Below are 24,297 nucleotides of genomic sequence, written 5' to 3' on the forward strand. Positions count from 1 at the left end.
ATTGATAGAAAATGATTTCTATAAAGGACAGAAATCATTTGTCACAGTGCCTGGTTCTTATGTAATATTTAAGAAAAGTATTAACTATGTGTAGTTATAGTCATTAGGCAAATGAATGTTCTATGTGTATAATTATTTCTTTATTTTTTCCTTGCTGTGTTCTTCTGGTCTTCTGATTAGACCCATGAGCCTTAAGAAACATCTTTCTAAAATTCTTCCTTTAGAGTCCCCAAGGTACTTGTGTTCTCTCTCTGAATACAAACATATGCTATATTATTATTATTATTATTATTATTATTATTATTGAGACAAGGTCTCACTTTGTAGCACTGGCTTGTCTGGAATTATATAGACCAGGCTGGTCTTGAACTCACAGAGATATGCCTACTTTTGCCTCCTGGGTGCTGAGATTAAAGGCCTACACCATCACACCTGTCAAAAAACCTTTATTTTGAACTCTTTGAGAGTGAGTCACATACACAATGGCCCCTTTTCTGTAGATACTTTGAGGTGGTTATGGTGTTTTAAATGGGAAATGGCTCCCACAAGGCTCTTACGTTTAAACACTTGGCCTCCAGCAGGTGGCGGTATTTGAGGAGGTTTGGGGAGGTGGAGCCTTGCTGGGCAGAGATCTGTCAATCAAACGAGAGCACTAGCCAGCCAGCTTGCTCTGGGGACCACCGTCTCTGACTTCTGAAGCTGGAATTAATGGCTGTCCCTAGCTTTTTATCTTTCTGACACACTTGTAAAGTCTACTCGCTCTGTCTAATGCCTCCCGGCTAGCTTTATCTCACCCGTCTCCATTCTGGGTTCATCTTATACTTAAAAGTAGCACTGTGTCCCTTTCAAGAGCCAGACTTCATTCCCCTCATGAGCGATGGTGTCTTTGACCACCAGGATAAGGTGGGGATGTTCCAGGGTCTGCACCGTGAAGCTGCTGCGGTTTCATTTGGACGTCATTACTTCTTCTGCACAGAGACATGGTGATACTTTGTAAATAACCAGTTTCTTACACTTTTGAGTCAGACACTCAATCCATTAATGATTCTCACCTGGGACAATTAAGGCATATAAATAATGGCTGCCAGGTGGTAGGGGTTCTAATTTCATGGTTCCTTTTGCATTTACGAGTTGGCATGCCACCCCAAGGACCCAGCTTCCTTCTCCGCTGTTTGTTTAATCATAGTGGTGTGGATTCAGGAACCAATTTTATTCCATAGATTATAATTGGCTGCTATGATTGTTTACCAGGATGCTAAATTGTCCCAGGTCAGCAACAGACAACACTTCATGGTGTCTCCTGTGTCCCTTTTGACATTTCTGTTGTTTGAGCACTTAGTTACCTCCTGGCTGCCAGAGATATTTTAGGCTCCTGCTCTCTGCTTCCCTCTGCCTCTCAATCCACCTTTTCTCCACGGAGCGCTGTTATCTTTCTTATTTCAGAGGATGGTATTTAGAGCTTAAACCCCAGCACTTGGTGTGTTGATTGCTGAGTGAGTCTGGTGTTTGTATCTTAGGCCTCTCGGAGGACTGAAGTGAGGAAAAGCCTTATTGTACACACACACACACACACACACACACACTCACTTACAGACCCCCTACTGTATACACCTGTATACACATAAATATACATCCAGCCGGCACATGAGTTCTTATCAGTTCTCCCCAATCTACTTCATACTCAGAGTCCCCATTCTACTTTAAGACTCACCTTTCTAGTGGTAGGAACCGTGGCTTTCGTTACCCAGTGCACTGAAGTGGTTTCAGGGGCTAACCTGTCTGCCAGGCTGTGGAAGACATCGTGAATCAGGGCTCAGTGTGTGTTTGCATCACTTTCGAATCTTTTACTCTGAAAGGTTACAGTCAGTGTGTCAGGAAGTTACTGCAACCACTGGTAACAGCTTTGTGCACTGGCAGAGTTTTGTTCATGCTGCATGCCAAGTACAGGGCAGATGCAGGGCTCTTCCCTGACCTCTCCCTGGGACTTCGCTGACAGGGGGATTATTCTCCCTCTCATCCTTCAGTCATTTATTAATCATTTCTCTATCCATCTGTCATCTATCTATCTATCTATCTATCTATCTATCATCTATTATCTATCTATCTATCTATCTAATCTACCTACATCTATCTGCTAACTATGTATGTATCCCTCTGTCAATCTATCATGTCTATTTATCTCTGTATCTGTGATATATCTATATACCTATCATTCTACATTTGTATTATCTATTGTCTATGTTTCTATTATTCTGTCTATTGCTCTACCTACCTACTTACCTACCTACCTATAATTTCATCAACTGTTGTCTACTTTCTAATAGACAATAATTCTATCATCTTATCTATCTATCATTACTCTATCATCATCATCACCACCACCACCACCATCATCTCTATCTCTATCTCTCTGTAGTTGATTTTGATGGTATTTGTTGGCTCTCTTGTTGCTTTTATGGAGCAGAGACTCTTCTGCTGGTCTTACACTGCCATTTTTTTTTCTCATGTCCCCCTGTTCAACACTGAAGGAAATTCTTTCCTGAGAAGGCATACATATACTTTAATGCAAAGTCTAAATCTTCCACAACTGAGAGCTGAGGTGCACATCTCTGGACAGATGCTGATGCTGAGTCTTACGATGTTGCTGTGGTGCTGAACATGGTAATTTATTGTTCAGTGGTGCTGAGGGCTGGGACAGATGGCCTTTGGAAGTGGGGAGAGGCCGTCCATGGGTAACGGGGAGGACAGTGCAGAAATCTAAGGCGCTCATGAAAGAGTCAATGTGGAAACATGGCTACTAAGCTGCCTGTGATAGAGTTGTAAGTCAGAGTCAGCCCTTTGAGAACTAGAGAGGAAATGAGAGAGAGAGAGAGAGAGAGAGAGAGAGCGCAAGCACTGCCATGAGAGGGGTGATGAGGGAGGCCAGAGGAGCAAATCCCCAAAATAGAAGGGATATCAGGCTTCTATAAGATTTTGGGGGTTGCAGGATATTTCATATCACACGATTTAGTGGCAGGAAGTGTGGAGGAGCCAGGTTTGTAGGGAGCGAAGGAAGTCCTGAGCGAATGTGAGTTGTTGGCATTGGGACAGCCACATCAAGGAGCCTAGTGTGTCAGCTTTATGGGGGCTACAAAACCTTTCTCCAGTGAGGCTGGGGGGGGGGGGTTGTGTGTGTGGGGAGAGACAAAGCTTTCATCTGGTCTGAGTGCAGATGTTGACAGTGTGTGCTGAAAATGTCCACCACAGCTCTCTCCCCCTGATATTTATGGTCTGAAGATGGCTCTCCTAAGGAGATTGCTACCATCAAGATGAGTTAAATTCACTTCCTCGTCCAGCTCTATGCAATAACCCCACCTCCATGTTCAATTGTATACAATAAACATGATGAGCTTCCAGGGTGCTGTGGCGTCTCCATTAGAGAGCCCGGCCTGCCTGATCCCAGCTTTTCTATCCGTGTATGTTTGTCTTTTCTTTGTTTGAGACACAGTACTTGCTAGGACAATAAGTCAGGAACTGCCCCTAAATGACCACCATCTTAAAGGGGCAGGCCCACGTCCTAACAGAGACCAAATGTTCAAGCATGTGAAAAAAATTGTGGATATTTTATATTCCTAACAGAAGTCCATCAGTCACCCCTCCATCATGGCTGCACCTGTTAGCTCACCTGTGGCTCAGCCCTGCACCTGTTTGCTCACCTGTGCCCTCTTCTTTCTTGTTCAGGACACAGAAATTTTGAACACCGCCATTCTCACCGGGAAGCCCGTCTCGGTTCCCGTCAAGGTCGTGGGGGTTCAAGAAGATGGATCTGTGGTGGATGTGTTGGAGTCTGTGGAATGCAGGTCTGCCGATGAAGATGTTGTGAAGGTACTGGAGATGGTTGATGACCATGCTCACACATGTTCACCTCTCTCTCTCTCTCCTTTCATCTCTAGCACATTCTGTCTGAATGTTCCTCTATTTAAAGGAAGGGAAAGTGACCTCGCTGAGGAGATGGGTGAAGCCCAGGATCAGCAGGAGACTGCCGTTTCCTTCCCTGGTTCTTGGTCTCAAGTGGAAAATCTGTTCTCACGGTCACCCTCCCCCTCGACCCTCCCTCTTCTCCCTTCCTTGCTGCCTTTCCCACAAGCATGCTATTTCCTTTCCTCTGGCCATCCATACGTCATTTCAATTTTTACCAACAGCCTCTGTGCAATCGGGTTATGGAGTGAGTAGATTTTCTTCCCTTGTCCTGCTCTCCTGGAGCAGCTGTTTGGCTCAGCTGGTTGGAGTCTGCTGCTAATAAGCACCTTCTTTCTCAAGCTTAAAAACGAATTTAGGGTCATTATAAGATAATAAAACCCATGAGCTTGATGTGTTAAAATTTTGTTAATATACATTAAAGTAAATGGCTATTAAGATAATAATAAAAATCCTCGTCATGCACCTCCCAGCTTAATTTGAATACTACCAAAGGGATGCGGCTTGTGGAGAGATCTGGACATGGAGTAGTTCTGCCGGGTGCTTTTTTATTGCCGATCAGTGAATATTTTGGCTCCAGAATCTTCTAGAATCTGCCGGGATATTTAATTGCCCTTGCTGTTTATATGGAAATGTTGAGATTTAGTGTTCCTGTTGTTAGGGTTGTTTTCCTCCCTCCTTAGCGCATTGGCTGCCCATTGCTTTTGCAGCATAGGAGTCTGTCCCTGAGTCTCTAAGAGAGTTCCCCGTCCCAATCTGTGCAGAAATTTTAGGGAAATCCAAGACCCCGAGTCCTGTCCTTCACAGAGACTCTGCTTCTGTTCAGAGGCGAAGTGGGACTAGGCCTTAGCATGTTCAGTCTTACGTTAGTTAATGTAGTGTCTCAGTGTATGCATATGCAAGCAGCATGCTTGCCGAGGTCAGAGGACAGCTTTCGGAAGACTCTCCTCTCCTTCCCACCGTGTGGATTCTTGGACTTGAGCTCAGGTCATGATGCTGGGAGGTGGGTGCCTTACCTGATGTTGATACTTCAACAGCCCTTGGTGTCAGTCTTAGGCACTCTCTGGTGGCTAGCAAGGGAAAGTCTGGAATAGGTTGATGCTTTCTCTCTGTGGCCTACACGGGACCATGTTTTGGTCCAAGGTCTATCCGATGAAGAAGGATGGAGCCATACAGTCTAATTGAACAGTCGTGAAGCTGCAGGAGCCTCTAGTATGGTGTAGCCTGTTTCTCGGGCATGGGATATGAATTATCCCCAATGACAAAGGCAGACTAGTTTAAAACCTGCAATATGCCCCCCACCCGACCCCCACCCAGGACTCCTGGCAATCCTTGTGTTCTGTGGGCAAGCCAGACTACAAACAAACCTCAGGCCTTCCACATTAACATGAGAGCTGTGCATACAACTGAGAGTATACATGTAGCTTCATCTTATTTTTGACACTGGTACCTGACTGAACCAGACTCTTCCCGATTTGTCTAGACCAGCTGGCTGGCAAGCCCCAGCGAATCCTCCTGTCCCCACTTCCCTGAACTTGACTCACAAGCCCACAGCACACACCTGGTTATTTATGTTGGCCTTGGAGATCCGAACTCAGGTCCTTAAAACCATGCTGTAAGTACATTACTCTAGCCTGGTATGCCTGTCTCCCCATCATTCAAGAAAAAGGAAACATTGATGGTATCTTAGGCAGGCAGCGTCTGAATGTTTATGTTGATGTGGGCTCAAACAAATGACTTGCTCTGTTTCCCCTGAGCCTGTGGGTCTCTCCCAGGAGCCTTGTAGAGCCCTGCAGGATGAAATTCTTGGTCATCACTCTGGAGAAGTCTTTTACAGAAAACTGTGTCCAAATTCACGTATCCTATTGCTACTACCTCGGTAGTTGTTCCCATTGCATAGAAATGAGCTCACTCTCTGCCCTTCCTGAAGGATATATTTTGGAAGATGACAGTCTTTTTTTGTTTTTTGTTTTTTTTTGTGTGTTTTTTTTCCCGTGGGGGTCCTCTAAAGAGTGGAGCCAAATGGAGTGAGTTGTCAGATCACCAAGCCCAAGGCTGCATTCAGACAGGCTTTGCTGGCAACCCTGGGATTTAATTAAGTGACCCTGATGCATTTGCTATGGCTTCTCTGTCTGTGTTTGTAATACACTTTGTTGCGGCTTGAGGATGGATGGAGTTGTTTGCGGGGCTGTGTGCTGGCCACAGTGTCACCCCAGGGGTTGCTGCAACACCGACAGAGTCATTAGCACTCTCTGGAGCGATCTGTGTATTTGTCTCTGAGCCATTTCTGCACATCGGGTCTGGAACTTAGAGGATCATCAAATCAAGTGTGGCGTCTGGAGAGACAGGACTTTGTGACTTTCACAGAACAGAGTCTGGGGGTATAAACAGCTGGAAAGGGCCAGATGCCTTCTGCATCTGGCGAGAATGGAGGACCTAACACAAACTGAAGAAAGCAGGGGACAGCCTTATATTTGTAACTGAGTGAGTGTCTATGTGTTTCTGTGTATGTGGTTTTATGTGTATGTATTAATGTGCCTGTGTCTACGTGTATGTTTTTTTTTCTCTGTATCTGCCTACAATGTGTCTCTATGTGTCTGTGAATGACTGTGTGTGTGTATCTGTGATATGCCTTGACTTTTATTATTAGTGGTGAGATTCAACAGGTATTCCAGCAGCCAGGGTTGCTGTCCATAGGCACATGACAGTGCATCTGTGGTTCACTGTAGAGCAACAGAGAGGCAGCCATAGGGCCATGTCTGGCCCAGAAAGGTGTAGGAGTATGAGTGTGTGTGTGTGTATGTGTGTAGTATGTGTGTGTGTAAACATGTGTATGCATGCATGTAGAGGGGCAGAGGTTAACACTGGATGTCTTCCTCAATTATTTTCTGTTATATATAAGACATACTCTCTCACTGAACTTCCGGTTCAGCTGCCCAGTGATTCCACTTATCTTTGTCTCTGCAGCAGTGGGCTATGGTTGCACGCCTGCAATGTTCTGGTTTTTACATGGATTCTAAGAGTTCAAACTCATGTTCTGCATGCTTCTGTGACAAGCAGTTTACTGACTGAGCCATCTCTTCAGTCTGAGACAGACTATTTTTAAAAATTGAGCTGTAAGTAAATGTTCTGGAGCAGGAAAAGGCACAGCATAGCTTTAAAGGGAGTATGGGAGGAACCTAGAGGAGCGAGATTCGAGGGTGGCTGCCTTTGAGTCCTCTCTTTCATGTCTTCTAGTGGAAGTCTTCAGAGGACCACTGAATTATCCCAACCAGGGGCAACTGACCAGCTACTGTTAAATCTGTTTGTGATGAAGTCTCAATGGCAAATTTGGGGAAGGCTTACATACCAAAGGAAACTCCCAGTATTTGGTCTATATAAGTAGTATATTGCCTTCGAAGCCAGAGGCTCATTACTGTAGATGTTCAAGGCGGAAGCTCATTCCTGGCTCTTGGGCTGGAGGTGTAGCTCCTGAACTCTGGCTGTCAGGACACTTGGCTCCTTAACTCTTGGCAATGCTCTCAGTATCTTCCCATGACTGCGACTTGGGGGTCCTCATTTCTTCAGTGACCACCTTTGGCTCTTCATGGCCTTTGTCGTCGTCGTTTTCTTCATCTTCTTCTTCTTCTTCTTCTTCTTCTTCTTCTTCTTCTTCTTCTTCTTCTTCTTCTTCTTCTTCTTCTTCTCCTTCTCCTTCTCCTTCTCCTTCTCCTTCTCCTTCTCCTTCTCCTTCTCCTTCTCCTTCTCCTTCTCCTTCTCCTTCTCCTTCTTCTTTTGGTTTGGTTTGGTTTGGTTTGGTTTGAGACAGGGTTTCTCTGTATAGCCCTGACTGTCCTGGAACTCACTTTGTAGACCAGGCTGGCCTCGAACTCAGAAATCCGCCTGCTTCTGCCTCTCGAGTGCTGGGATTAAAAACATGTGCCACCACACCTGGTGGACTTTGTCTTCTATAGTCTCAGTTTCTCCACTTTATCAATACTCTAACCATCTTGTATAGTCTTGGCTTCATCCAGACTCTGCTTTTATTCACTCTGTGGGACTCTGGGACTCTGCTCCTCCTTCTGCTTTGTGTTTTGGGTCCTCAGCTTCGGGGATATTCAGAATTCTTCATCTGGCTCCTCGATGCTGCCACTGTAATTGTGGCTGTGGCTGGATACTCTAGGTATTTGTCTATTCTTCCTACAACCACTTCCATTCCACTGTACCTAAGATACAGACCATATTGGGGCAGAAGAACAGTGGAGAGGAGAGGACTTTGGCATCCTGATAGTGCCACACCAGGAGAGAGAGGTCCATGGGAGAGATGCTCCCCAGACTAGCAGGCATGCTGCTCATGTGACCAGGAGAGGCAGGTGTGTCTGTGTGGATTGTCATCCCAGCTTGACAGATGCATAGTTTCTAACTCCATTAATCATTAGACTTCCCTAAAGGCTAGTCACAAGCTTTGCATTACATCAGCGAGACTTGTTGCTAAGACTCTAGGGAGACATGCCTCCTTCTGTCCTGGGCGAGGGTAACTCCAGGGAACTGGGTCATCTAAGGTATGTTGTGGCTTGGCTCGCTCAGAGTAGAATCTTCCAAAGCTTGTACTAGCTGCTTGGAGGTTTTGTGGCTGAGTCAGGAGCAGTGACTGTGGCAGCACCAATGGCTGGACTGGTCACTGCAACCAGGGCTCAGGTTCCTCAGTGATGGTGGAATGTTGGGAGAAGGGGCAGCTTGGTTGACAGACAGCTCTGGCTCTAAGCACAGGGAGGTATCCTATCAGCTGCTATTTAAGGGGTTAAGTGGTTTGTTCCTTACAGTTTAGGGTGTTGAAAACAAAACAAAGCAAAATGCCACCTCCTGGAGGTGCTGATAAGGAATTAGCATTCTCAAGAGTTTAATAACACTAAACCTACAGCCACACCTGAAGGGGGGGTTAGGGTCCTCACATCTGCCTTTATGGTATCTGTAACAATTAGCAGCGTAAAACACACATTTGTTATCTTATTCTGTAAGCTGGACTCTAAAGGATGTTGGGAGGGCTGTGTTACTTCTGGAAGATGTTGATAGAATCATTTGTGGCTCTTCTAGACTTAAAAGCAGGACCCACCTTCTTAGCTCATGTCCCTTCCTCCTTTCTGAAAGCCTTACAGGGTAGCACCCTCCTGCTTCCTCTGCCTCTATTCTCTCTATGTCTTGTCCTCCCCTCCTTTCTGATTCCATCATTGCAATGTTTCTCTAACTCTGATCCTCCCATATTTCACTATAAATATCTTTACTGCTTACATGGGGTGTTGGGTAGCAGACTCTATCCTGCATGGAAACTCCTTGAGACAGGAAGTAAACAACTCAAAATAGCTTCAGGAAGTTCCTGAAATTGACCAGATTCATCAGACCCCTCCTTTCCAAGAATGTATTAGTAGTAAAGACTGCTAAGAGACCATCAAAGATCAGTAGAGATGCTTCAAAGAGACTCAGACCATAAATCCTGAAAGAAGTAGGAACCGACATGGTTTCCTAAGGAAGAGACTCAGACCAACTGATCTACCAGGAAAGGGCATTGTTCAGTCCATTGAGCTGCCTGCAGGCTGTGCAGTGTGCTCCAGGTTCCCAGCTTTTGTGACCTGTCACCCATGCAGGCGTTGGACTGTGGTGAAGCAGCTGTCTTTGAGTAATTTCTCATTGACTCTTTGAGTCAACCCCTCACCCATATTCCTGTAAGTAATAATCCCAATAAATTCACTGGTTCACTAAGTTGGACTTGTTGGAGTTACTGTTAGTTTCATGACTGGGGCAAGTAGACATTTATTCTCACAACATGGGAGCCACCCTGACAGGCCATCTCAGGGCTGTCAATGGAGCTTCAATACACTTTGTCTAATGCATTGTTTCAAGAGCTGATGTAAAAAGTTACTATTGAACCAGATGCCTGAAAGAGGTAGATGTGTGTAATGTCCAAGTTACCCTTCTTTTCCAAGAAGCACTGGGAAAGGTGGCTCCTGGCATTCCTTGGCTCCTATAGCTTCACCTCCTGTCTTCACTGTTGTGTGAGCATACCACTGTTTTTCTGTATGACCTTTCTTATACAGGAGTTTGTCGTTGAATTAAAGAGCCATTCCAACGTGGGATGACCTTTTCTTGAGACTTTTAAGCTTCTCTCTGCAAAAATCTTGTTTTCTAAACAACGTTTTCCTCATTGGGAGCTAGGATTTGAGTATCTCTCTTGGGTACCCTGTTTTTTTGCTGCACCATGTATCAGAATACATTCACAGATTCTCAGGAATAGGACTTGGGTTACTTGGGAAGGGCCCTGCTCTTCAGGATACTCTGTGTGTTTTGCTTTCCTTTGTTAAAGGTCTTCAGAGACTAGGAGTGAAATGCAGCTTCCATATCATAGTTATGACTTAATCACTGGGCATTTAATCATTTAACCAGTGGTGGTTTCATATTTATTATGTGTCTGTGATTGTATAATATCTTAGTTTCTTTCCAGTTCCTGTGATAAAAAAATCACGACAAAAGCAACTTAAGGGAGAAAGTTTTTGTTTTTGTTTTTGTTTTCCCTCACTGTTTTATAGGGATAGGGTCAGTAATGGCAGGGAAGTCATGGCTGCAGAAACATGAGGCTGGCTGGTTATGTTGCATCAGCAGTCAGGAAGCAGAGAGAGAGCAGCAGATGGGGCAAGTCTATAGATTATTAAGCCTACCCTCAGTGACATACTTCCTCCAGCAAGTCTCCACCTCCTGAAGGTTTCACAATGTCTTCAAACAACGTCACCTGCCGGAGATAAAGTGTGCAAATATGTGAGCCTGTGGGGGACATTTCTCATTCAAACCACAACACATTCTATGCCAGTATTTTCCTGACCAATCACAGAAACCTATCATCCACAGTGGACAGATTCTCACACTTACAAAGAGATAAATATAAATTCATTCAGGTCTTGAAGATGGTTCCTGTTAACTTTTGGCTGCCATAAATACATTCCCAGTCTACAGGTATCAGGTGGATTCACAATAATGAGACCTTAAAAGGCTAATCAAAAAACATTAACACTCTAAAGCCTTCTCTACCCCAGGGAAGGTTCCTGCTTCTGAAGAAGTTGGTCTGTGGGAGAGGAAGAGGCGAGGAGGTGAATGTCAGAGAACTGGATAAAATGTTCTGTGACTTGCTGAGCTGTGTGGGGAGCTGATCACTGAAGCCCATGGGAAATGACAGCAAGCCCCATGGTAGCAGCTTTACCTGGGTCAGGGTGTGTCACTCACAGCAGGCTGTGTGATCAAAGTTCCCCTATGTAGCTGGGCTTACAGAGCAGATTAAATGGAAGGCAGGCTTGTTCTGAGCAGGCTCCTTAGGGAGACATACTTGAGTTGACATCACCCTGCAGACAGCGGGAGCTGGCCAGGTGTGACAGACAGGGGTGGGTGGAAGAGATTTGACAGAAGGAGGATGAATTCCTGAAAGAGCAACTATTATTTTCCTTGTTGTTTCAAGTCATAGAAACCCAAATCCACCTGCCTCAGACTGATGCGAATTTTACTTGAAAGAACATGGAGAGAAGAAGAAAAAAAATCAAAAGAGATTTAAAGCCATTTCTATCCCCTTGCAAAGCCTCACACACACACACACACACACACACACACACACACACACACACACACACACAGAGGCACAAATTCCATATAAAAAAAGCCCCGCTGTTAGTCTATTTCTGGGCGTGAATTTCCTTTCTTCCCCCCATTGCCAGGAGCCATGCAGCTAAGAATAAGTTGTCAGGCAGTTTGGCTGTTATTGCCTAATTCTGTCCTTCTTTATGCTAGTAATTTGGACTTTTATTGTTGGAGATGTGTCATGTATTTCTTGCTGGCCGTGGCTACACACTGCTGTATTCTCAACCTTTTGTTCTGTCAGCTTCATTACGCTTCCAATATCAATTAGAGCGTTTGTTCCTTTCTGTCTTTGGCATCTCTAATTAAGGACCAAACATCCTGGAAATCACTTCTGCAGAATTCTGGGAGATCTTGGAGTGAGCCAACTCAAACCTGCTCGCCTCCTAGCCTCTGCCAGGAGGTGAGCACCTGTGTTTCCTTTCTGTGTGTTCTAGCCCTTGAATACCTACCATTCTCCTTCTGTAGACAGAGACCTGGGCAGATTATGGTTGCTGGTACCTATGACATCTGTGGCTATGTTTATTGTCTGCTAGGTATTTGCTTTCTCAGCATTCATTGGGAAGGAAGGAAACAATGTCTTTGGGTGCTTGTGGTCCTGAGTATAACCTAGATGGCGGGCCTGTGATCTATCGGTATTTCCAGAAACCTGGATGGTTGAAACAAACTTCTGAGTTCAACCAGGTCCGGTTACACAAATGTAAGATCCAGCCACAGATAGGGGTGGATCTAGGTACAAGGGTTATGTAGAAAGGTTATTGTCAGTCTCTGTCTGTTTTTCCTTAACAACTTTTGAGAGCTGTGCTTGACATACCATGAAATGTACATCTTTAAATAGAAAACCTGATAGGTTTTATGTCATGTTATTGGTCTTATATCAATGTATTGGTTGTTAATAAAGTTAATATTCATTACTGTCATAGTTAGCTTTGACTGCCAACCCTGATCCAGCTTAGACACACCCCATAAAATAGTCTCAATTGGGGAAACGCTTCAACAGGTTTCTCTGAGAGGGATTGTCTTGACTGTTTGTTACCCAACGTAAGAGGGCCCACTGTGGGTGGCATAATTCCCTTGCCAAGTGCTCCTGGGCTAGGTATAAAAGCCAACTGAGCATGAGGCTTCAAGTAAGCCAGCAAGTGGCATCCACCATGCTTTCTGCTCCAGGGATTGCTGGTATCTTAAAGAAAATCCTTAAACAGTGCACACAGATTGGTTCTGTATTTGAGTCAACAGTTGAGGGAGTCTCAAGTGTAAAAATATGCCCTCTGGTATAACAGGGAGGAAGGTGTGTGACTCCTTCCTTTGAGCCTGTTCTGATGTCAGTGCAAAGTCTGTCAGGGGCATTACAATGGAAAGAGGTGAGCCACCTTCCCTTGGTAGTGTCTCACTCTGCTGAGCTCCGCTGACTTTTGTTAAATCCACAGAGGTGTTTGTTTGGTTTTGGAGTGAGCATAACTCATCCTTCATCTGTCTTGATGTCACAGACAGTCACTAAGCTCAAACAGGGAAGAGTCAGAAGTTGATGTCAAGCCTTGGCAGCACTTAGATGACATGTGACACTGGCTCCTGTGGGAGGGTGGATTCTCCTGCCTATTTCACCCAATGCTGCATTTTTAACTCACTTAGGCAGACCTGGTAGACAGAAGGCTCTTTTAAGTATTTGTTGAAGGAACAAAACTGCAGAAATATCTACCAGTAATATCCCAAGAGACAGAGGCGGGTTTCTATTCTCCCTTAATCCCTTTATTCTTCTTGGGGGAGAAGAACTCTCTAGAATGTAGGTGGTGTCTGGAATAGAATGGCTGTGTTAGCCAAACATACCTCATTGGAGGATTTCAAGCTTTGAAATGTTAGTTTAAAGGAGATTTCATTTGCAGGACACGGAGGGGTTAGCTCCTAAGAATTACTAAGGGGATTGTTAGGGAGCCAGGGGTACCAGGCATCTAAAATGTCAGATTCTCATCAGCCCCATCCACAAGGCAGGTGTTGTTGTTTTTTTTTTTTTTTTTTTTTTTTGTTGTTGTTGTTTGTTTTTTTTGTATATCAGCTGCAGCTGAAATCTGAGCTGACTCTGGTGATTTCACAGTATCTAGGACAAAATGTTCCATCTGACCACTCTTTTGGAATGATGGATGAGTTTCCTGAGGACCCCAGACAAGTCTCAATTGTCACCCTCCAGTCCCAGCACCTCCCAGGGTAGTCGACTTGCAAGCTCAGAGTTCTCAAGTAAATGCTAGGTAGGGCATTGACAGAGACAGCAGAGAGGCCCAGAGGGACTGCGGTGTGGCAGGGTCTGCCTTGGGTTCACCATCTTCTTCTCTGCTTCTCTCCCATGACTGCACACAAGCAAATGTGAGCATAAGGCTGTGTTTGATGTCAGCAGGGTGTGCTAGTGCATGTTGGCTTATTGGCCTTTCGAGTGCCAATAAGTGCCCTTAGCCTGAAAGCCCTGCGATGAGGTAGGGACCTCTCTAACCTTTCTTCTCAGTGTGTCTGGGTCACCTGTCACCAGGGCTGACACCATGCAAGTGTTCTAAGGACAGATCACTAGTGTTGGCTGGTGGGGGAGCTACAGGTGCTGGAAGATGACATCATTGCTCAGGGAAGACAGAGACTCTTTGGAGTCCATTGGATGAGGGTTCTGAAATCACCCCAATCATCATTCAATCATCATTCTCTGGGGGAATTGTGATGAATCTGCTTTTCTTTTCTTCTTTTTAAAAAATTTATTTATTTATTATATGTAACTACACTGTAGCTATGTAGCTATCTTCAGACAGTCCAGAAGAGGGCATCAGATCTTGTTACAGATGGTTGTGAGCCACCATGTGGTTGTTGGGATTTGAACTCAGGACCTTCGGAAGAGCAGTCAGTGCTCTTAACCACTGAGCCATCTCTCGAGCCCCATGAGTCTGCTTTTCAAACTTAGTCTTAGGTATTGAATTTTTTTTTATCTTGTTTGTGGTGGTGTGTTTGTGGTTTGTGTGTGTGTGTGTGCATGTCTTTGCACGTGGGTAGATTCACATGCATGTGTGTACACATGTGCTTAGAGGCAGAGAGATAGATGCTGAGAATTAATCACAGTCCTTTCCCAACCTCATTATCAACTCAGGGCCTGCCAATCAAACATATCCCTCCCTCTCTATCCAGCACACCCGAGTTTATGTGGGTGTCTGGGGATCAGAACTGGAGTGCTCACAGCAGCAGAGGTTTCACCTTAGCCTCTTAGGCACCAACTTTGTATGAAATAAATACTATGTATTGTGTACCCAGACTCTCTACATCTACCAGGTCCCGCAGTATTTCTAACCCCCGAGGGGGTTGGCTGTTAAACTCCACACTCTACTGATGAGAAGCCACAGAGGGCAGTTATGAGGTGTCAGGATGGGATTTGAGTCTTGGAGCTCTGACCACTGCATTAAAAGAGTGTCCCAGTTTCACGGGGCATGCAGTTCCTGCAAAGGCTTGCGACACTGATTTGGGGCTTTTAAAAAATCCCTCTACTCTTGAACTGTCCTCAAACTGACTTCTGCCAAGCTTACCCTGAGAGGTTATGCTGTCTTTCACAGATGAAAATGTGTCTCCCTTCTCTTAAATGTCTCAACGTCGACGGGGCAACCAAAGATGTTAGGAACCAGTGTCTGACAAGAGCTCTTGCTGCACAAGAGGTGATGACTTAAAAAGGAGACAGTTGAGACTCTCACGTCTCCCCCAGACACTCAGGGGATTCACTGCTGGCAACTCAGTGCCTTATTGATGCATATCAGCAGACTGATATGGATTTTAGAAATGAATGCTGCCTTGTGTAGCTGGTGGGAATGTAAATTCTGTTTCAGCTAAGAGTGTTCAGATGAGGGCCTTCCGGGAGCAGAGGGGTGGGTCCCGCAGCCTCCCACTAGAGGGGACAGCACTGCTTGCTGCCATTACCTGGCCAAGTTGATAAGGGCCCAGAAGTAAAAGCTTATATATTCTTGTGTGTGTGCATGTGTGTGTGTGTGTGTGTGTGTAGGATTGTGCTTGTACATGCCTGCATGTTTGCATGATAGAAGCCAGAAGTCAACTTACAGGTGTCCTTTTTCAGGTGCTGTCCATCCATCTTTGCATCTTTGGTTTTCTTGTGTGTGTGTGTGTGTGTGTGTGTGTGTGTGTGTACATGCGTGTGTGCGCGCATGCATGCTCTCTCGTGTATGTGCCCTGAAGCACATATGGAGGTCAGAGGACAGCTTGCAGGAGTTTGTTCACTCCTTCTACCCTGTGGGTCCTGGGGATCAAACTCAAGTATTCAGGCTTGGCAGCTAGCATCTTTATCCAGAGAGCCATCTTGTTGGTTCCGCCAAGCCCTTCTGAAAACAAAAAGGCCTCATGCAGCCAGCCCCAAAGTGACTTCCCTGATGAGAGTCACCTCAGATGGTTTAGTCTGGAAAGCGCTTTCTGCCTTCAGTTTTCAAAAGTATCATTCCCAATGGCATATGCACCTGAGAGCAGGCAGGCTGATGAATCTATCAGAGTCTTCCTGGCAGCCCCGTGTCTAACCATCAGTTAACACATGGATGTCAGTCTGGCTTATTTCTCCATGGGTATAGAGGGGGATAACTGCATGCTGAGGTGGCTACATTTAAAGGCCAGACAGGGATGGTGGACTTACATGTGTTTTTGTTGACCTACCCCAGTGCTGAAGGACCTACAGGATTTATTAGTCTGACTTCAGAGCTCTGCTGGGGGGTGGGGTAGGGTGGGGTCAACCTGGCTCACTAGAGAAAGTGCTTTAGTAAAGATAGTACAGTAGAGGGCTGGGGAATGAGGCTCAGCTGGTAGATGGCTCCTCTAGCATGCAAGGAGCTCTAGGTTTGACCCTCAGCACAGCACCCACTGGGAATAATAACACATCCCTCTCTCTGCTATCCTGTCTGCTATTCCAGCACTCAGGAGGTGGGTTCTGGAGACTCAGACGTTCAAGGTGACAGTGTAGAAACACAGTTTTGACCTCGGGGCCAAAGAGAATAAAAGATAGTTTATTCGGGAGCCAAAGATGACTGACCATGGCCTGAGAACAGAGTCACGTGTCCTCAGATGCTATGCTCCACTTGTGTTACAGGGCCATCCTGCACAGAGAGTACAAGGCCGATTTGGGCTATTTGATGCCTCCTTTCAAACAAACAAACAAACAAAAATGATAATACGGTATAAATAAGACTCATATTTATAGCCTAGTAGAGGGGCTGGAACACTGGCTGTTCTTGCAGAGGACCTGAGTTGGGTTCCCAGCACCCACAGTCCAGCACAAGAGGATCTAATGCCCTTTCTCTGGTCTCCATGGGTACTGCTCCCTCCCCTTCCCCTCCCCCTCCCCCTCAGAATCTGGCACAGAATATGCAGTTGATAATTGCTGTTACGGTTTCTCTTTAGCCACAAGCTGTCTTCTGGCCAGTTTAATATACGGTGTATCATGGTTCCAGCTGAAGGTCAAAAAGAAAGAGTGTGAATCATAGCCCAGGCCTGTGCATTCCCCCTAGGGCTGCTCCAGGCCCCTGCCTTGTGGATTTTCAAGTTGTTTCAAAAGGGTTGCAAGTCTGGCTTTGGGTTGATTGTCTCTGTCTCAGAGATGTGTGGGGGAGGGGCAGGCTGGTCTTCCTGACCTCTGAGAGTCTTGGGACTCCAAGGAGGCTTCTGTCCTCTCCAAGCTTGTGAATCATGCAACAGCCTCTCAGCATCACCAGGAAGGCACTGGGCACCCCCCCCCCGACCCCCATTTCAGAACTACTTACTAAATCCATGAATACTGCTCCCCCCACCCCCAAACATACTCATAAAGAGTCTATTTAAATTGACAACTTATAAAAGGCAGGAATGGAGAACCTTCATCTGTCTATCACTCTCTGCTGAGCCCTTTACCTGAGGTTCACACTGTCCCTTTGGACAGCAGCAAGGCCATGCTCACTGCAGAGTGGAAAGGACTGAGGTCCAGAACAATAATGTGCACACGGTCCCGGGAGGGATTAGGTGACTCCGGAAGCTTGTATGCTTCCTCTGTAAATGTGACCTGTGGAGTTTAGGGGTCATTGATAGGTCCTGAGGATTTATAACCAGGGGGGAGGGTATTTGTGGTGTGCAGGCTATGGGAGGATGGGTAGGTATCAAGGGTACAAACCATCGCATACACAGGTAAGGCCGGTGAGCATTGTGATGAAGAACGCTGTGGTTAGTTGGAGCTATAGAAGAAAACTGGCCTTCTAGAAGCATCTGCAGCAGTGAACATGCTGAGCAGATGGCAGAGAGCACACAGTGGAGTCGTCTTGGGGCAGTCATGATGTCGCAATCCTGTAAAGGATGAAGTGAGCACACAGAACATTATGGTTGAAGGACTAGGGGTGGAGCTCAGTTGGTAGAGTGCTTACATTGCGAGCATGGGGCCCTGGGTTCCATCCCCAGCACCACAGAAACCAGGCACGGTAGTGTGTGCCCCGGTATCCCAGAACTCAGGAAGTGGAGGCAGGAAGACCACAAGTTCAAGGTCATCCTCAGCTACCTAGGGAGTTTGAGGCCAGAATGGAATACTTGGGACCTTGTCTCAACAAACAAACACACACACAAACAAACAAACAAACCAAACCAAACCAAACCAAACCAAACCAAACCAAACCAAACCAAACCAAATCAGAACACAACCTGGAGAGACAAGACATTTTATTGCCAACAACAGCATCTCTTAGTTGAAGTCCAAGGTGGTGATACATGTCCACTGAAGCACAGACTGTGGACTTGTTGAAGAATCAGTGAGCTGACTTCATCCACAGGAGCTCAGGGACCAGCCCTATCAGATGATAGAGACAGCTAACAGCAACTAGAAAGGCTCCTCTGCCAGGAGAAGGCCTTTTCAGACCCACTTCTGCAGTATGAGCTTTTGGCAGAGATACTGCAGCAAGGGCTGATGGACCTTGAAGAAGCCCAGAGAAACCCAGAGAGGCAACTTGTGGGAGTACACCCAAGGGAATCTACACCAGCATAGCACAGAGACATGTGCTCATCTATCCTCATTGTGGTTTAGTTGGTCGAGCACTTGCCTAGCTTGGATGAAACCTTGGGATCCGATCTTCAACACCACATCAAATAGGCACAGTGGTCCACACCTGAGTTTGACTGGATGTCAAATCAGCCTGGATATTCATCAACAGACAAAAGGTTAAAAAAATGTAGAGGTACACGCAATGTTTTGGTGTTGGATATTCAACTCAGGACAGTGCATAGGTCCTGATAGCCACATCTCAAGCCCCCACACAATGAGGTTTTGTTCATCTGTAAAGGATATCTTTTGGGCTTGGCTTGTGGATTGGCTCACAGGCTCATTTCCTGTGAGCCCTGAGCCTCAGAAACCTGAGGCAGAGCTGTGTTCTCCAGGTCTCCTGGTTTGAGGTTGGGGAGACTGAATCCTCAAAGCCTTCCTAGATACAAGGGAGGATGCGGTTTTTTAGAAACCCACTGTAGGAAGGCTGAGGTGAGGGATGCCAGGAGCTAGAGGACAGGTCTGTGCCTGGATGGGATGCTGTCATCTTCTCTTCTCATGGTCTCTCACTCACTTCCTCCTCTCTTCTTTCAGTGATGCTGTCCCCTTGCATGTCCTTGTGAGAATGTAAGCGAGGAATCTTACTCACTTTCTTTATTTAAAAATCTCTTGAGGGAGAGCCTGCTGGGCCTCAGGGATGGGATGAGTGATTTGGTGTTTGCTGTGGAAACTGGAGGTCGTACATGGCCAGAGCCTTTTCCTCTAGGTCAACATTTAGGACAAAGAAAGATGAAAACTTGACAGACAAACCAATGTAAACAAAATCTTCCTTGGGAAGGTTCCTGCTGTAGGTGTCAGAGATGTTAATGTGTTTCCAAATTAACCACTGAGTCTTGGAGGACTGGAAAGAGAGGCCCTGTTTGTGGTTTCCTGGGCTTTCTTCTGCAAGGCCGGTGAAGGGAGAAAGCATGGGCTCTGTTAGCTGAGCTGGGGCAACTTAACTGATGACTGTGACTGCTTGATAATTCTGGGGCAGCTCACCGCAGAGATAGAGCTGAGGAGTGTCCTCCACGTGTATGGAGAAGCCAGCTAGACTCAGCCCCCTGGCTGAAGGCACTGGGAGGAAGAGGTGTATCAGGGTGAGGTAGGAAGGACAGGTTAGGGCTTGACTGTGGTGGTCAGTTAGTTCTCTCCTTCCATTACTGGGAGGCATTCTTGAGTGAAAAACCGAAGACATTAACTGGGCAGGAATGTGATTTTGGCAAGTGTGAGGGATAGATTAGAGAGAGCCCACCTCCCATCTCATCAAAGCCAAAAACCACTGGGAAATTAAGGGAAGCCCACAGGAGAGGTCTGAATGGGTTACACCCATCTTCTCTGCACGTCCTTATCGTCATCTGTGCCTCTGCCACCATCTGATGATGTTATACTTACCCGTTGACCTCTGGCTGTTCATGTGCATTTCTGTCTCTCACAGTAGAATGAGCTGATGAAGGTGGGGATTCCATTTCCATCACTAACCACAGCATCTCATTAACTCCAGACATTAACTGGATGGATGGATGGATGGATGGATGGATGGATGAGCAGGAATCCTCTTGCCTGTTTACTCCTTGATAAGTTTTTAATGCAGCACCAAGTGAATGATCACCATGTTCAGTGTGGAATGAGGAATAATATAGGATTTGGTGCTTATGGGACAGGAGGCTGGGTGCCCCTGTGATGTGCTAGGCACTGGAATCCATCTTTTTGCAGCTATCTATAGGAGAAACACTTTAGAGATCATCACTTGAGAACAGGGAGAAGAACTTCAATATGCGATGTCTAGGGCATCATGGGGCCAATTCAGACAGATCCCAAACCAGGACTAGGGAGGTTAGCAGGACATAAGTCCATAGTCAGGGCTAGCAGTGGTGGCTCTAACAGATGACCTATAGAGCCACAGCCCATCCAATCCCCCTTGGCTCCCCAATAAAAGGCGAGTGTGTGCATAGCAGGGTTTGGACAGGAGATGCAGTGATTACTAACTGAGAAGAGTAGAAATTTGGAAAACGGGAACCAAAATAGGGAAACGCAGTACGGTGACTCTTGGCTCCCAGGGAACATGGTATCAGCTCCCTCTAATGAGGAAGCAGCTGGTTTGAAACCCGCACTCACTTAATTATATCAACACGGTGGACACCTTGCGGGCTGCCTTCCCAGGTTGGGGTAATTATCCTTACTTTTTCTGATTTTTCTTTCTCTCTGATAATTATCTCCTCTCACCTCTCCTCACGCATGTGCGTGGGCCGCTGGCAGCCATGTTTACGCTTGGAGCCAGCTAAGGCTGGCCAATCCGATTCTCGGAGGGTTCTTGCTGGCCAATCCAAGTCTCCGAGGGTTTGAAATCAGTGAGTTGTGGTCGAAACGGTTAAAGGGTGAAGTGCCCATCGCAGGGTGTGTGTGCCTGAGTGGGGACAGTAGAATTAACCATTGTACGAAGTGGGGGGAAGAAATCGGAGAGGACAGAGCCAAGGCAAGGGTACAGACCCTTTTGTTTCCAGGCACTGGTTCAAGCCTGTTTCTTGAGCAGAATCCAGTACGAAAAAGCTCTCCTTTCCTTGTTGAAGTTCTCTACTTTGTAGCTAAAGAGGCCCTAAGTGGGCTGGGGAGACGGCTTGGTAAAGTGTTTGCCTTGCAAGCAAAAGGACCTGAGTTCGATCCCTAGAGCCCCTGTAAGGAAACCAGCATGGTTGCTCAGGCTTGTGACCCTATTGTGCAGAAGGTAGAGACAGGCAGGTCCCTGGTTGGGTGGGTGGGGGCTCACAAGTCAGCCTAGAGTGTGTTTGTGTGTCCATGCACACACATGGAAGGGGCAGAGGGTCAAATGGTGGTAATATTTGAGAATAGCATAAATGTGCAACAGAACCAGGGGCTGGAAATAGAGAATTAAGCAAAGGATCACGTTGGAAATCTTCCCCTGTGATGTGAGCTTGGGCATCCAGCCACTCCTTGGCAGCAGTGGACAAACTTGGCTGTGCTGGGCGGGTCTCTCAGCTGAGACCTTTCTGTGCTCTGAAGCAGGTGGCGAGAAGGCTGGCGTTTGTGTCGACTTTCTCCTTTCCTGTCTGGAGGGAAACTGTCGGCCCTTGAGGCTGACCCCTTATGTTCAGAGTTCACAGTATTTTTTGGCAAAAGTCTCTTTCTGTTCTTTGTGCATGCAGGTGCGTGTTCATGTGTGTGCAGGCACACTGCATATGTGTGTAAGTGTGTATGGGGGTCAGAGGACAACCTCAGGTGGTATTCTTCCACAGGTACTAAATAGACCTTGTGTTTTGTTTGTCTGTTTTTGAGAATAAGTCTCTCACCAAACCTGGAACTCCCTGATTCCAGTTAGGCCGACCGAGCAGTGAGGCCTGGGGTTTGTCTGTCTCCACTTCACCAGTGCTGGGATTATATGTTTATGCTGATGCACGGGGCTTTTAAATAAACGGGTGCTGGGGATTTGGCTTACATACTCATGCTTTTATGCAAGCAAATTACCAACCTAATAGACATTTATCTGGCTCAGAAGTTTCTTTTCTTAAAACAAATGGTAACAAAAGCCAGAAGTAGTTTTTAAATGTTTTAAAAATACAAACCTGGAAAAGAGTTCTCTGTCTGTCTGTCTCTCTCTCTGTCTCTCTCTCCCTCTCTCCTTTACTCTCTTTCCTTTTCTTCTTCCCTCCCTCCCTCCCTCCCTCCCCTCTCCTATTCTCTCTTCCCTCTACTTCCCCCTCTCCCCTCTCCTTCTCTCTTCTTTCCCCCTCTCCTCCCTCTCTCTCCTTCCTTCCCTCCCTTTCTCCTTCCTTTTCTCTCTCCTTTTCTACTTCCTTTACTCTCTTTCCCTCCCTCCCTCTCTCTCCTTCCCTCTTTCTCCTCTCCTCTCCTCTCCTCTCCTCTCCTCTCCTCTCCTCTCCTCTCCTCTCCTCTCCTCTCCTCTCCTCTCCTCTCCTCTCCTCTCCTCTCCTCTCCTCTCCTCTCCTTCCTTTTCTCCCTCTTCTTCCATCCCTCCCTCTCTCCTCCCCTCTGTTCACAGCCTCACTCTCTAATGACTCACTGTGTTTCCCAGGCTGCCTTCACAAATGTGGCAACGCTCCTTCTCCAGTTTCCTAAGTGCAGGGTTTTACAGGCATGTGCTACATCCCTTCACAGTCCTTAATCCCTTCACCCGAACCCATAGGAATAGGGGTCCCCAAATGGCAAGGTGTCAAGGGGAGGACGGAGGATGATAAATAAAGAAAACAAAAGCAATAGCTGGGACCAGACTTGAATACATTGTTGACTTATGCCAAGCAAGTTTATTAAGAACTACACCATCATGTATACTATTTGTGGGGTCAGGCGGCAGGAGGAAGGGCTGACCAAGCTCAGCAGAGAGCTAAGTCAGACAACGTTGGAAAGAGAACATGGGATACCTCAGACACAGCTGCCGAAGGACTGTTAATCACTGCCCAAGAGGAAGAATTGGGACCCCAGAAAGCACAACCTTTACTGCTTCAAAACACTGAGTTCATCCTTGGGTGTGTGTGATTGTATGTGTTTGCCTATGTGGCTTTGTCATGTCTGGTCCTGGACAAAGACTCAGAAGTAAAGTTCCCTTTTTCCTCTCATCGGGGCCTCTGCAAAAATCTTGGCTTGGTCTGACTCCCTACCATCCCTTTACAAGATGCTTAACCTGCACAGATACTTTCCTTTTATGTGGCTAATTTATGCACCCCCCCCAAGCACCTTAGCTTCCTGACCCCTGTGCTTGTGCTGTGGGCACCTGCTCAGCAAGCTTCTCCCAGCAGGCTCAGGACTGAGAAAAACTGGAGCAGGAAGCTGGGCAGCACCTCATGCTGGGCTCTCAGGAGGGAGACACTTCCTTCCTCTGGGCATCCTTTGATGAGTAAGAAGGGTTTGGATCTCATCCTGTGTTCTTAAGTGCTAAGGCTTTTCAAATCTCCTTATTATCTCAATTTCCTTGAGATGGAATGCACAAATGATATTATCTCATGGACAAGCACTTTGCATGGGGTCACGGGTCTGGACCTCATGGAGTCCTCATAAGGGGCAGCAGAGTTTGGATCATGCTTTTGTGTAGTGCAGGGGTTGAACCTTGCTTAGTGGGATGTAGACAGCTGCCTACAGGTAACTGATGGAAATAAGTTTAGTCGAGGCAGGAGCCCCACGTCCTCTTGGGAAGGTGTCTTGAACATCTCAAGTCAATGTGAGAAGCAACTCCATCTTGTTTTTCATTTGGAACGGATGTAGCCAGAGAGGCCCATGCCCTTGGGCACCATGTGTGATTACACTGGGTACCATTACAGCTCAGCTGGACCTCCTCAAGAACGCAAGCTCCCTGACTTGCTCTGTCTCTAGAGGCATGCTCAGAGCATCACTGATTCTGGTCCCTAGGTTTTAGCTTCAGATATGTTATGCATTCCCCATGCCTCTATGGCAGTGTCATGGTCAGCTTCAACTGTCAACCTGACACAAACTAGAATCATCTTTGAAGGTTGGCTTGTGAGCACATCTGTTGGAGTTGTCTTAATTGAGGTGGTACATCCCTCACCCCCTCCCTGCTCCAGTGGGAGCTGAGTGACAGCACTGTTTCATGCTTTGGCCTCTGTGCTGTATGAGAGTGAAGCAAGCAAGCAAACACATGTATTTTCTTCTCTCTGCTC

General features: G+C 46.4%; 1 protein-coding gene across 1 annotated transcript in view; it reads left to right on the plus strand.

Moving 5' to 3' along the window:
* The window catches only part of Tmem132b (transmembrane protein 132B), a 268,775-nt gene that overhangs the window by 206,567 nt on the left and 37,911 nt on the right, over nt 1-24,297 (plus strand). The window contains exon 5 of the mRNA XM_029476908.2: nt 3,721-3,864. Within this exon, the coding sequence (XP_029332768.1) occupies nt 3,721-3,864 (144 nt within the window). The remainder of the gene's footprint in view (nt 1-3,720; nt 3,865-24,297) is intronic.

This window comes from Mus caroli, unplaced genomic scaffold, assembly GCF_978045245.1.
Source record: "Mus caroli unplaced genomic scaffold, Mus_caroli_1 scaffold_4, whole genome shotgun sequence".
Taxonomy (NCBI): domain Eukaryota; kingdom Metazoa; phylum Chordata; class Mammalia; order Rodentia; family Muridae; genus Mus; species Mus caroli.